Source organism: Orcinus orca, chromosome X (genome assembly GCF_937001465.1).
Source record: "Orcinus orca chromosome X, mOrcOrc1.1, whole genome shotgun sequence".
Classification (NCBI taxonomy): Eukaryota; Metazoa; Chordata; class Mammalia; order Artiodactyla; family Delphinidae; genus Orcinus; species Orcinus orca.
In genome coordinates this window covers 65,825,649-65,839,939 of record NC_064580.1, presented here as the reverse complement: position 1 = coordinate 65,839,939, position 14,291 = coordinate 65,825,649, and the positions used below count along the sequence as shown (strand labels likewise).

The following is a 14,291-nucleotide window of genomic DNA, read 5'->3' as shown; positions in this document are numbered from 1 at the left end:
ACACTTTGCCCCTGGGTGATCTTTCCTAGTTTGATGGTTTTAAATGCAATCTCTAGCCCATACATCTCCATATTCACAGGCCCCAAAGCTTACTTGACCCTGCTGTTTGAATTAATAATAAGCCACTTAAAATATGACATGGTCAAAATAGAACTCTTGATTTCCTCCAAGCAAACCTGTTCCTTTCCCAATCTTCACGATCCTTGTAAATCATCCCTATGTACCAAATTGCTTAAGCCAAAACCTTAAAATTTACTCTGAATTTTTCCCAAATTTTCTTGTTCCTCCACATATAATTTATCACCAAATCTTAATTCTTCCTAATACATGTTGAGAATCTAACAAATTTCCTCCTTCTCATACCATAATTCAAGTCCAAGCCATCATTATCACTAACTGGCATTATTCCAATAGCCAATAGTCTCTCTGGACCTACTTTTGCTCCTTCCTACTATCCATTCACCAGAGAGCATCCAAAATAATCTCTTAAAAACATTTTATGTACCTACTACCCAAAGCCAACTATAGATTCAATACAATCCGCATCAAGATACCAATGGCATTCTTCACAGAAATAGTAAAAGCAAACCAAAAATTTATATGGAACTTCAAAAGAGTCTGAATAAACAAAGCAATCATAAAGAAAAAGAAGAAAGCTGGACGTATCATACTTCCTGATTTCAAACTTTATTACAAAGCTGTAGTAATAAAAACAGTATGACACTGGCATAAAAGTAGACACATGGACCAGTGGAACACAGTACAGAACCCAGAATTAAAGCCCCACATATATGGTCAACTAATATTTGACAATGGCACCAAGAACACCCAATAGAGAAAGAATAGCCTCTTCAACAAATGGTGTTGTGAAAACTGGGTAAACATATGCAGAACAATAAAATTCAACCCTTATATTATATCGCTCACAAAAGTTAACTCAAAATGGATTAAATACTTAAACATAAGACCTGGTACCATAAAACTCCTTGAAGAAAATTCAGGGAAGAAGTTCCTTGGCTTTGGTTTTGGCAATAATTTTTTGGATATGGCACCAAATCAAACAACAAAAGCAGAAATAAACAAATGGGACTACACCAAATTTAAAAGACTCTGTACAGCAAAAGAAACAATTTAAAAAATTAAAAGACAACATACAGAATGTGAGAAAATTTTTGCAAACCATGTATCAGATAAGGGGTTGATATCCAAAGTATATAAAGAACTCATATAGCTCGTAACAGTAACAACGAAAAACCCAGTCCAATTTTTAAAAATGGGCAGAGGAACTAAATAGACATTTTCCCAAAGAAGACACCAAATACCCAAGAGGCACATGAAAAAATGCTCAATATCACTAATCATCAGGGAAATGCAAATCAAAACCACAATGATATATTACTTTACACTTGTTAAAATGGCTATCCTGAAGCATACAGGTGATAACAAGTATTGGTGAGAATGGGGAGAAAAGGGAACACTTGTACACTGTTGGTGGGAATGTAAATTAGTTCAACAACTATGAAAAACAATAAGGAGTTTCCTCAAAAAATTAAGAATAGTACTGCTAAATAAATCCAGCTGTTCCACTTCTGGATATTTATCTAAAGAATATGAAAACCCTAATTCAAAAAGATATATGGGGCTTCCCTGGTGGCGCAGTGGTTGAGAGTTAGCCTGCCGATGCAGGGGACACGGGTTCGTGCCCCGGTCCGGGAGGATCCCACATGCCGTGGAGCGGCTGGGCCCATGAGCCGTGGCCGCTGAGCTTGCGCGTCCGGAGCCTGTGCTCCGCGACGGGAGAGGCCACAGCAGTGAGAGGCCCGCGTACCGCAAAAAAAAAAAAAAAAAAAAAGATATATGCACTCCTATGCTCATCTCAGTATTATTTACAATAGCCAAGAAATGGGAATACCATAAGAGTCCATAAATGGATGAATGGTTAAAGATGTGAGATACACACACACACACACACACACACACACACACACAGAAACTTAGGTACACACACACTGGAATACTACTATTCAGCCATAAAAAGGAATGAAATCCTACCATTTGCCATAACATAGGTGGACCTGGAGGATATTATGCTAAGTGAAGTAAGTCAGATAGAGAAAGACAAATACCATATAATTTCACTCATATGTGGAATCTAAAAAAATGAAGAAAACCAATGAAAAAACAAAATAAAACTAAAACAAACTCATAGATACAGAGAACAACGTAGTGGTTACCAGAGGAGAAGGGGGTTGGGGGTTGGGCAAAATGGGTGAAGGGGGTCAACTGTACAGGCCAACTTAATAACAATAATCAGGTCTTGTTATTTGACTCTGAATAAAAATACTATTGTTTAAAAAATAAATCAGGTGATCATTACAATTTTAGATATAAAGGAATGCATATTATTAAAAAATTGGGGTATAGTTACCACAATGTTGTATCTATACATCACTATCCAGGAATGAGATTTTTTCCTTTTAATTTTTTAAATTGAAGTACAGTTGATTTTTTTTTTTTTTTAGGATTTGAGCTTTTTTTTTTTTTTTTTTAACATCTTTATTGGGGTATAATTGCTTTACAATGGTGTGTTAGTTTCTGCTTTATAACAAAGTGAATCAGTCATACATAAACATATGTTCCCATATGTCTTCCCTGTTGCGTCTCCCTCCCTCCCACCCTCCCCATCCCACCCCTCCAGGCTGTCACAAAGCACCGAGCAAATATCCCTGTGCCATGCGGCTGCTTCCCACTAGCTATCTACCTTACTGCGTTTGTTAGTGTGTATATGCCCATGACTCTCTCTCGCCCTGTCACAGCTCACCCTTCCCCCTCCCCATAACCTCAAGTCCGTTCTCTAAGAGGTCTGCGTCTTTATTCCTGCTTTACTCCTAGGTTCTTCATGACTTTTTTTTCTTATATTCCATATATATGTGTTAGCATACGGTATTTGTCTTTTTCTTTCTGACTTACTTCACTCTGTATGACAGACTCTAGGTCTATCCACCTCATTACAAATAGCTCAATTTCGTTTCTTTTTATGGCTGAGTAATATTCCATTGTATATATGTGCCACATCTTCTTTATCCATTCATCCAATGACGGGCACTTAGGTTGTTTCCATCTCCGGGCTATTGTAAATAGAGCTGCAATGAACATTTTGGTACATGACTCTTTTTGAATTTTGGTTTTCTCAGGGTATATGCCTAGTAGTGGGATTGCTGGGTCATATGGTAGTTCTATTTGTAGTTTTTTAAGGAACCTCCATACTGTTCTCCATAGTGGCTGAACCAATTCACATTCCCACCAGCAGTGCAAGAGTGTTCCCTTTTCTCCACACCCTCTCCAGCATTTATTGTTTCTAGATTTTTTGATGATGGCCATTCTGACTGGTGTGAGATGATATCTCATTGACATACAATATTATATTAGTTTCAGTTGTACAACATAGTGATTCAACATTTATATACATTATAAATTGAGCACCACAATAATTCTAGTTACCATCTGTCACCACACAAAATTATTACAATATTATTGACTATAATCCCCATGCTGTACATTACATCCCTGTAACTTACTTATTTTATAACTGGAAGTTTGTATCTCTTAATCCCTTTCACCTATTTCACTCAATCCCCTATCCCCTTCCCCTCTGGTGAACACCAGTTTGTCAGGAATGAGATTTTACATATGTGATTATATTATTCCTTTGAGTACTAACACTTTTTTTAATGCTATGTATTTTCTGGGTTAATAATTCTGTAATATATATTTATTTGTTTTCATAAGCAGAAGTTAACTTTTCTTGATAGAGCTAGGTCTTTAAAAATTATAATATGCAGTGAAAATTTTGAGGACAATTAGTACACTGAGGATTTCTTGTCCTTGCACTGAGTGCTCTAACACAGCTATAGTATTTACGTTCTAATTTCAGTTTTCAATAGTGTTTCTATCTCTTTCCCTTTGAGTGTCTACCAACTATCACTTCTTGCTGCTGTCTTCTAGCTAAATTCTAGCATCTCCCATTTTCTTAACTTTCTGCCTTTAATGTCCATTGGCCTTTAACGTCCACTGGGAAAACAAATGACAACTCTTATTTGAAAAGCAGTTTTAAAAAAAAGCTAAATATGAGTGAAGAAAAAAATGCAAAATGAAAAAAATGAAAAAAAAACACTAGAATGCCTACAGATAAGAATATAGAGTAATAGGAACTCTCATACACTACTAGTGGAAGTGTAAATTGGTGTAAAAATTTCAAAAACTCTCTGGAAAAAGCTATGTAAACTGAAATCACACACACTTATAATACAGGAATTCCATGAATAGATTTATTTCTAACGTAAACGAACCTGTGAGCAGAAAGACAGGTACGAGAAGGTCCATAGCAGCATTTTTGGTAAGAACTCTAAACTGGAAAAAAGGTAATGTCCACCAGCAGTTGACAGGATAAGTTGTACCACATTCATTCAATGTTAAAGTATATAATAATGAAAATGAGCAAATACTGCTATATACAACAAAGATAATTAACAAGACATAGTGGATTTTTATTGGAAAAAAGAGAGCTACAAATGAGTACATATTGTATAATTCCATTCATATTGTACAAAACTCAGAAACCAGCAAAACTAATCTGTGATGCTAGAAGTCAGAATAGGGGCTTCCTCTTGGGACAAATATGAGGGGAGAGATGGGATGGGTGCCATAGTAGGTTCTGAGATGCTGGTAATGTTCTGTTTCCTGACTGGCATGATGGTCATAAGGTGTGTTAAATCTGTCGTAATTTATCAAGTCTACATTCACGATTTGTGTACTTTGTCTATGTTATCTCAGTAAAAGCACTCAAAGTTAAAATATTTTATTAAAATTATGCTGAAGATAAACAGTTGTATGGAAAGATATTCACAGGTTTTTAAAATGCAAAAAGAAGGTCAGAAACTATCAAAAGAAGTTCAGAATGGAGAGTATGATCCCATCTTTTTACTTTCATACTTAGGGTGGAAAACATGTCATATGTCACAGCCACAGGCACAGCTCCTTCGTTTTTCATTTAGCAATAACTAGAGCAGTTTGGACACTGGTAAAGTAGAAATGGCTGAGACCAGAAGTGTAGTTCAATGTGGCTATGGAACAGATTTCATGGAAGGATGTACAGGGGGGATAAAGATGAAGATGGAGAGCCAGGTAAGGACCAATTTGCGAAGAATTTGAATGCTGTAGAATGGGATCAGCATGTCATTTCAGAGGTAAGATATTGTCATTCAATGCTATTTTTATCTATTAGATGCAGGGGTAGTAGAAAATTCAACTTACAAAAAAATGTGAACTGGATTTCAGGGGGAAATTGCATTTGTTTTCTTTAATGACTGCAGAATTTAAAATCCTCTCTGAATCTGCCCTTGGGAAGCACCTGTCTAGACAAGGAGCATGGAGTGCTTCCGGCAAAGAGGAAAGACCAGGGTGAGGGATCCCATCAGGTCTGATCTCAATTACTCCTTTGTAGCAGCTCAAAAGATGCTGCTGCTTTCCACAAGATTCTCCTAAGATATGATCAGCACAGAAACTGAACATTTCTACCTGTAGAACATGCACATTCACTTGTATAAAAATTGATCTTTTTACTCCAGTTTGGCCAAATCCATGGTCCTGAACTGCCTGCTTCCCTACTTTAAGAAAGCATCTGGAATGTAGAAAATGTCAGAGGTTAAGTGTCTGGACCCTCATGTGAAGGCAATGCCCTCTGAGGGAATTCTAGGGCACAGGATAACTGAATGTAACAGTATTCATTACCATCAAGAATTTAAGGAAGGATTTCAATTGTGGAGAAAAATGTAAATTTTTCTCCTTCTCAATATTCCACTGCATACCCTGATGGTTGAGAGCTAGGATTTAGCCCAATTACTTTGGTAGCACTCCCAGAAAATAAAGCAGCTGACTCCTCTTCCTTGCTGAAGCGTTTGAATTATGCCTCCCCAAACACAAGACCAACTACTTAAATAATCAGGTCCTATTCTGGTGGTGTTGGTCTCACCTTATGGAGCCCCAACCAGTCCTCACATACTGCTAAATGAAGAAACAGGAAATCCAATCATTCCTGTCATCACTTTCATCCGCATCTCCCTCCCAACCTAGTGCACTTTGGCTCTAGCCACCCTGGGTGTCCAGCTGTTATGCAAACTTATTTTGTACTTTCAAACCTCTGAGCCTTTTCTGATGCTGATCCCTCAGCCTAGAATGCCCTTATAAATCCTTCCCATCCTATTCATCACTTAGAGCTCAATTCTTCCTTGAGGCATGTGCCCCCAATCCAAGACACCCCAGACTAAGCTGTAATTCATTGCTTGTTCCTTCTGTGTTTGTACCATATGTTAACTGTCCCTCCATCAGAGCATATATTTTCAACTACTTTAATTAAGAGTATCTTAAATAAACAGGGCTAATCATTTGTGAAGGACAGCTGGTATTGAGAGAAAGTACTTATGCTTGAGATTCTGACAGACCTGGATTCAAATCCTGGTCTCTTCCACTTGTTGCCTGACTTTGGACAGGTAAATTCACCTCTATGACTCAATTTCCTCATCTGTAAAATGAGGACCATTAAGAGTAGTACCTCATAGCTAAGATTAAGTGATTTAATATGAGATAAGTGAAAATACCAGAAATAGTGTCCGGTACATAGTAAGTGCTCCATTATTATTACCATTGTTTGAACCTACCCCAAAATGTAAGCTCTACACAGAAAGGGATAATCATTGTTTGTCCTCTGGTGTACCTCTAGTACCCAATACTGTGCCTAGCATGTGACACATACTCAAGAAACATATGTTGAATGAGTGGATGAATTAATGAATCCATGAAATAATTCTCATCTTTAGCATCCTCCTCCTCTCCAAATCCTCTACTGCCTATTAGCTTTATACCTCACAGAAAACCTTTGTGTTGCATCACTGAACATTCCCCAACCCTTACCCTCTTTGCTTTACCTTTGTTTGTTACCCCCTTTCATGAATTCTTTTCTCCGACAAGTTTGACTCTAGCAACAACCACTTCAACTAGCCTCTCGGGCCAGGCAGAAGTAGGGGGCCGGAGTCGGGTACTGGGAGCGGGGCGTGGCCACCACGTCGCAGAACGCAACTGCGCCTGCGTAGGCTGCGGCAAAGCCTAGCTCTCTGAGGGTTGCGTTTATTGCTGGCTGGTGTTTGTGTAGGAGGATCAATCCTCTCACCAGCTCTCACTTCTGATCCGCGCAGCTCCTGGGTCTCTGGCTTCAGCTTTGTGCTGAGGCGCCGACACACCTACCATCCTCTCTCCGACGGATCGCTGACCTCCCCATTCCTGTTCCTGTCTCCTGGAACCATGTCTCTGGTAAGCCAGAATGCGTGCCACCGCAACGCAGAGACCACTGTAGATTACAGCGACTTCCATGGTGAGATGCAGGATACTAATGCCTCCGGGTCCCCCACCTCCATGCTAGTTCCTGATGCTCCCCAGGGCCTTCAGGCGCCAATCGATTCTCAGGGTGCTAGCGCTTCCCAGGCTGCGCAGGACCCGAACGACTTCGAGGTGCTGATAGATGAGCAGTCCCGACGTTTGGGGGCGCTCAGGGTCCACGACCCTCTAGAGGACAGGTCGATTGCTTTGGTGAATTTCATGCGAATGAAAAGCCAAATCGAGGGGTCTATTCAGCAGACAGAGATGCTAGAGTTCCTCAGAGAATACTCAGATCAGTTTCCTGAGATCCTCAGACGAGCCTCAGCCCATCTGGACCAGGTCTTTGGGTTGAACCTGAGGGTTCTTGATCCCCAGGCTGACACCTACAAACTAATCAGCAAACGGGGTCTCCAGACCACTGATCGGATAGCAGAATCCCTGGACATGCCAAAGGCAGGTCTCCTGGCCTTGGTCCTAGGCCACATTCTCCTGAATGGTAACCGAGCAAGAGAGGCCTCCATTTGGGATCTGTTGCTAAAGGTTGATGTGTTAGATGAGCCCCAGAGGATCAACATCCCCTTTGGCAGCACAAGGAACCTCCTAACTACTGACTTTTTGCATATGCGGTTCTTGGAGTACTGGCCAGTGTATGGCACTAATCCCCTCGAATTTGAGTTCTTGTGGGGCTCTAGAGCCCACAAGGAAATCACAAAGATGGAAGCCCTGAAGTTTGTGGCAGAGGCCCATGATGAAGAACCCTGGAGCTGGCCAGAAGAATATAATAAAGCCCTGGAAGCTGACAAGGCCAAAGAAAGAAGCCAGGCTGCTGGCTTGGAGTTCTGGTCAGAGGACACTATGAATGATAAGGCAAATGATTTGGTCCAGTTGGCCATTAATGTCACAGAGGAGTTGCTGCCTATACATCAGGATGAGCTGTTGGCTCACACTGGCAAAGAATTTGAGGACGTGTTCCCAAATATCCTCAGTCGAGCTACTCTAATCCTCGATCTGTTCTATGGGTTCTCTCTGATTGAGGTTGATACCAGTGAGCACATTTACCTCCTTGTCCAGCAACCAGAATCAGAAGAAGAGCAAATGATGCTAGAGAGCCTGGGGAGACCCACTCAAGAATATTTGATGCCAATCCTGGGTTTGATCTTCCTGATGGGCAACCGTGTCAAAGAGGCCAGTGTCTGGAATTTGCTTCGGAGATTTGGTGTGGATGTAGGGAGAAAGCATGCCATCACCTGCAAACTTATGAGACAGCGCTACTTGGAATGCAGGCCACTGTCCTATTCTAATCCAGTTGAATATGAGCTTCTGTGGGGTCCTCGAGCTCACCTTGAAACCACCAAAATGAAAGCCTTGGAGTACATGGCCAGGCTCTACAGAAAGCAACCACAGGACTGGCCAGAGCAATATAGGGAGGCTGTTGAAGATGAGGAGGCCAGAGCCAGGTCTGAGGCAACTGCTATGTTCTTCTTTGGCCCCATGTGAAGTCTGGGGGAAGTATGTCACTTCAGTTGGGTGGCATCAATTAAAGGGGCCCTGGGGAAATGGGCACTGGGGCCCCAAATCAGAAGCTGGGCAGGGTTGGGGTGAAAAGTACACATTGTGATTGCTATTTGTGTTCTATTTCTAATAGTATTTCCTTCCTTTTAATATACCCTTGAATTAGATTCATGATCAGTGTTTATAAATGAAATTGCTCATTTGCCATTCCTGTCTTGTTTCAATATAAAAGTTCATATAGCTGCATAAAGTGTAGTGGTAATATTTACATCTTTCTATGATGTGGAAGAGAATATACAGTTGTTCTTTAACCGTTTGAAATAATCAGTAAAATGGTCTGGTACAGGAGTTAAGTAACAACAGTAATAACATACCCACAACAAACACAAAATCACTCATCTGTTGATGTTCTCCCATCGTGTCTATGGTTTTATTATTTTTTTAATATTGGCATTTACCTGTATTTGCTTTGTGATTCCAGAGTGTAGTGAAAAATAAAAGTATAATGAATTAGGCTCCATGCTTAAGCATTCTTTTATTCAACAGACATGTATTAAGTACCTGCCATGCTCTAAGCACAGTGTTTATGCTGGGAATATAAGGGTGAGGAAGGCCCAGCTGAGCCCCAGAGATTGAGGGGGAGGGGCTGTGGAAGTAAACCAACAATTATTTCTGTGGCAAGTCGTATAATAGGGGTAAGCTCAGAGAGCTATGAGAGTTTACAGGAGTAACTCCCAACTAAACTTTGGGTTCTGGGAGGGGACGGTGAAGGGGCAGGAGTGTCAAGCAAAGGGTGAGTGCGGGAGTGGTCAGGGGTGGTGGCAGGGGAGGATGAGGTGGTATGGAGAGCTGGGACAAGTTAACCTTTAGTGACTTCTATTGTAAGACCTGAGGTTGGGGAGAGGGAGGGAGGGAGGACTAGTCCGTGGGGTCAAGGGCAGTATGTAAAACAGCTTCGCGGGATTTAGTGTAGCTCAGAAAGACAGTGTTGAGTTCAAGAGAAGTGTGGGAGAGATAAACCTGTGGCAGAGATAACAAAGGTCCATATCCTCAGAGAGTGGGTCTTAGGAATCAACAATGGTTCTCCTGAAGCCAGCTGGTCTTGGATCTCGTGTCAGACGGAACAATCCACCCGGAGGAACTCTGAATGGCAACCTCTGCCTGCGCTGTTTATTTCTGCACTCAAGCCGTTAAGGTGAGTGTTAGTATTTTGGTTCTCTTCATTCGGATGCCGGATCTCGCAGCTTCTAACCCTGCTCGGGGCTCTCTCCAAGCCTTCCCTAGAGAACAGGCAGCTAACAATTTCTGTAAGGAAGTCTTGGCTCAGTGGTGGATGTTATACATAAAGTCACCTATAACGCGAGGTGGCGGGGGTAGAAGGGGGCTACCTATCAGTGGTGTAGGTTTTATGCTTCCTCACCTCCTGGCACCCACAAGCTTTCTGCCCTTTCATCCGTTTAATCACTAGGGGTTACCCTCAACTGCCACCTCCTATAAGATGGGAGAGAGGACTTTCCTCACATTTTCGTCAGCCTCAGGAAGAGAACGACATAACCGTCTCGCTGTGGGGAGGGGACAGAAAGACGGGAGATACACCCTTTCGGCCCCCAAGTCCAGCAGCCGTGCAGAAGCCAAATTAGAGGTGCTTGCTTGGGGAAGCCACTGCGCAGGCGCACTCCGAAGTTGCCTGGGAGATATAGGCCCCACTAGTCTCTGAGATCTTCTCTATCTTCGCATTCCGAGGAAAACTGAATGCTAAGGGCGGGATTTCCGGTGACAAGGAAATGAGTAACTGGAGAGAAAGGGGTTTGGGAAAATAGGATGGGGGTGGAGTTGAGAGGCAGGAGAATATCCAACTTGAAATCTGGGACCTTGAAATAGGGTATTGCCTCCATGCTAAACTGAGAGCCTCTCATTCTTCAGCCTCCTTGGACCTTTAATCTGTACATGCTTGTGGGGCAGGGGGGAAAGGGGCAAGCTGATTAAAGTGCCAAGTTTTTCTTGCTCTGATTTTTTTTTGGTGGGGGGGATTAGTAGACTCCTGGATCTTCAGGCACATCAGTTCTTCTGGGGGCACCAGTTGAGAGAAACTTGCCAAGGGGAAGGTGTAGCATATGGACCAACAATAATGTAAAGCTGCCAACTTTTTTAGTACTAAATATGTGCCAAGCACTACGCTGGATTCTTCACTTTCTTTAGCTCCAATCGCTCCACCAGTTCTCCAAAAAGCATTTTAATAGTCCCATTTGACACTATAGGAAACTGAGGCTTAAGTAATGTGCCCAAGGTCACACAGCCAGTCAATGACAGCTGGGATTAGAGTTTAAGTCTGCTTTTGGCTACAATTCACCCTGTTTACAGTGCATAGCATCACAGGCCCCCTTCAGCCTTTGCTGTGTTCTCACTCGAATTTGTTGACTCTCAAAAAATATAAGGAAGGGCTGTATGCCAGGCTGGGAGGGGCAACATGACAGCCCTCCAAAAGAGGATGAAAGTGAGGCTGGAATTTCTCCAGGCTCTTCCTTGTTCCATTACTCAGGCTCCCTGAGAGCTGTGTAGGTGTGAAATGTGCATTTCTGTCCAATCTCCCTGCTCTGTCCTAAGAATCTTCCCCACTTTGCTCTCTTCTGCAAGCTTCCAGCCTTATATGCTGACTTTTACTCAGGGAGAGTCAAATATCACTATTTCTGTTTTTTGTAATCCTGAAAGAACAATGACCTGACAGAGCTCTTGCCTTGCCCAGGGGAGCTCTTGCTTTGCCCAGCTCAGGATGCAAAAACAGAAGTGGGAACTAGACTCTGTGTCATACATGCCACATGTAATTTCCCAGAAGTAACAAAGGTGAAGCTTGTATACCTATGGTAAGGGAAAGGGTGTAGTTATCTTAGTGGCTACAGCCATTCCTTTGAAGGTCATGCGAGGCCTGGATACTCTCCTTTATTCACGTACCAAATTAGAATTAGCATCCCTTAGGAGAAACACTTAGGGGTGGAAATGAGTGTATGGCAAGCAAGACTTACAAAGGATGTTGTATGTATTACTCCGAAGTACAATCTCCATTAAGCCTTTAGAACACCGAACAAAATACCCTTCTTATCTATGTGAATTAGTTTGTAAAATGGTACAGTCTGAGTTCATTTGCAGATTCTTTGGGCTATTGATACCCACCAAGTATTGAAGTTTTGGCCAAGGTGGGGCTTGCCGACTGGGTGTTGGTTAGATACGTATGCATCATCCTGTATATACAATGCTATCCAGAGTCCCCTTTGATCTACGATTAGGATCATTGCTGGAGAAAAAAACATTGAGAATACATTCATGTTCAGTTGCTGAGGCCCAGGAGCGCCCTCTTTTGGAGAGGATGGATGGTTAGAGAAGCCTTTTCCTGCCCTTCTCTTCATCAGTTTCTGTATACTAGTTGTCACAAATAAGCAATACAATCCAAGGAAAAGCTGAGCTGGACTGACAAATGTGGACTTCAAGCCAATTCTCCCAGCCACAGGATTGCTGCCCCTAAACCCTCTGGTACCAACAATCTAGGGCAGCCTGTAAGTACCCTTCAGGTTCAGACAAGGACCCTACAGTCTCCTCCTCCCTTCCTAAGGGTATCTCCATACCGTGAAATTTCTCACTCAACAGGCTTTCTCTTCCCCTTCCATGAATACTCAAAAATGTCTTAAGGAATTGTCTGCAGGCAGGGTTTGAGGCTAGTTGCAAAGAAAGCTGTAAAAGAAATACCAGAGTAGGCCCTCCTCCCTGAGACATTTTTGTTCTAGTCCTTGTACGAACACACTAAGCATAAGGAGGGGACAGTATATCAGAATGGCTATGAACTCTGGATCTGGACAATGCTGGCTCTGTCACTTCCTAACTGTGTGACCTTGGGCAAGTTACTCAACATCTCTTTCTAGACCTCTCAAAGCTGTTTTCAAGAAATTGATAGAAAAGCCCAGGGTCACACATTTATTATTTGATAATGTCAGAACTATAACCCAGGCCAATTGTATCTTAGTCTATTGATATTTCCAACCTACACCACTGCTTTTAAGACTGCTACTTGTCAGCACCTTGGTAGCTGAGTTCAAATGGTTACTGGGTTCTTAGACTTACTAGTGTTTGTTTTCTTTAGTAAATATTTCAGGTAAATATTAGCCCCAGGTAGTTATGAATTACTGAGGTTTAGCTGCATTGGTAATATATTCTTTATATTCTTTGCAGACACCTATCCACAAGACACTTTTTTAGGAGCTCATGTGTGGTCTCTTTAAGTAGTCCTCAGTGACCTACAGACAATCACTTTCTCTATATACCACTCCAGGAGTCCCAAACAAACAGTGAGGATGACTTCTCTTAAAAGGAGGCAGGGTTAGGAAGGGATTTGGGATCTGAAGCCTATGGTCTGAGAAGCCTATCTCAAATTGCCTTTCTCCTGAAAGCACTTGGTTTGGCATGGGCTGGCCAGGGTAGAGCATCTGTCCTCTGAGTGTCTACTTCCCTTGAAATATAGAAGAGAAGGAGGATGTAGAAAGGAGACAAGAATGGTCATTGCTTCTGAAGCTGCCCTCTGCTCTGAAGCCTCAACCACACCTCAAAGAAGCTTCCCTGGTGGTGAGGGCTGCAGGGTACAAGGTGCCCTGGAATGGCCCCAGCCTGGATTGCTCTCCTTCTGCAAGACAAAGAGTAATGCTGTCCTAGAAGAAGATGTTCGTTATTCCAGACAGTGAGGGAGACCACCCTGAGATCCAGCTATGAAGGCCAGGTGTGGAGAGATGGGTGCACACATCACTGCTCTCCTTTCTCTGGATTGGGGGCAGGGTCAGGGAGAGTATAAGGCCTAGGAGGGAGGAAGTAAGGAGAGGGAGCTTTGGCAAAACTGTTAACCATTTATATAATGTCTCCTCACACAAATATGGCCATGGACATCCTCAAAGTTCCTAACAGGGACATACTGAGTGAAGAGAAGTTGATCACCAGCTCTGACAGGGAACAAACTGGCCCCTGAGGTCAATGGCAACCCTACTGACCCGACCAACAAGGAGCCAGACCCAGCTCAGCCCAATCCTCAGGTAGTTCCACCTAAGACTGTCTTGGTCCCTGAGACTCACCTACACTGGAGGAGCCCCCTGGATGTCAGGCTTGTCCAAAAGTCACCTACCCGGTTCAGTTCAACCAGCAATTGCTGAATACCTTGTATATGCTAGCCTTGTTATATTAGATACTGAGACACAGGGATGATTCAGATAAGGCCCCTACCTTATCTGTGTTCTAACTCTCTATTCACCTTTGAGTCTGGTCAACTATATGATCAATTTATTAAGATTTTTATTTCAATGTGTACCTTTTTCATT

The 14,291-nt window shown here is 42.3% G+C and overlaps 1 protein-coding gene across 1 annotated transcript; it reads left to right on the top strand.

Moving 5' to 3' along the window:
• Window positions 1-7,135: 7,135 nt before the first annotated feature.
• On the top strand, window positions 7,136-9,458 carry MAGEE2 (MAGE family member E2). Its single transcript, XM_004286691.3, has one exon. It carries the CDS (start codon window positions 7,357-7,359, stop codon window positions 8,926-8,928), a length of 1,572 nt encoding a protein of 523 aa, XP_004286739.1. The 5' UTR covers window positions 7,136-7,356; the 3' UTR covers window positions 8,929-9,458.
• The last annotated feature ends 4,833 nt before the right edge of the window (window positions 9,459-14,291 follow it).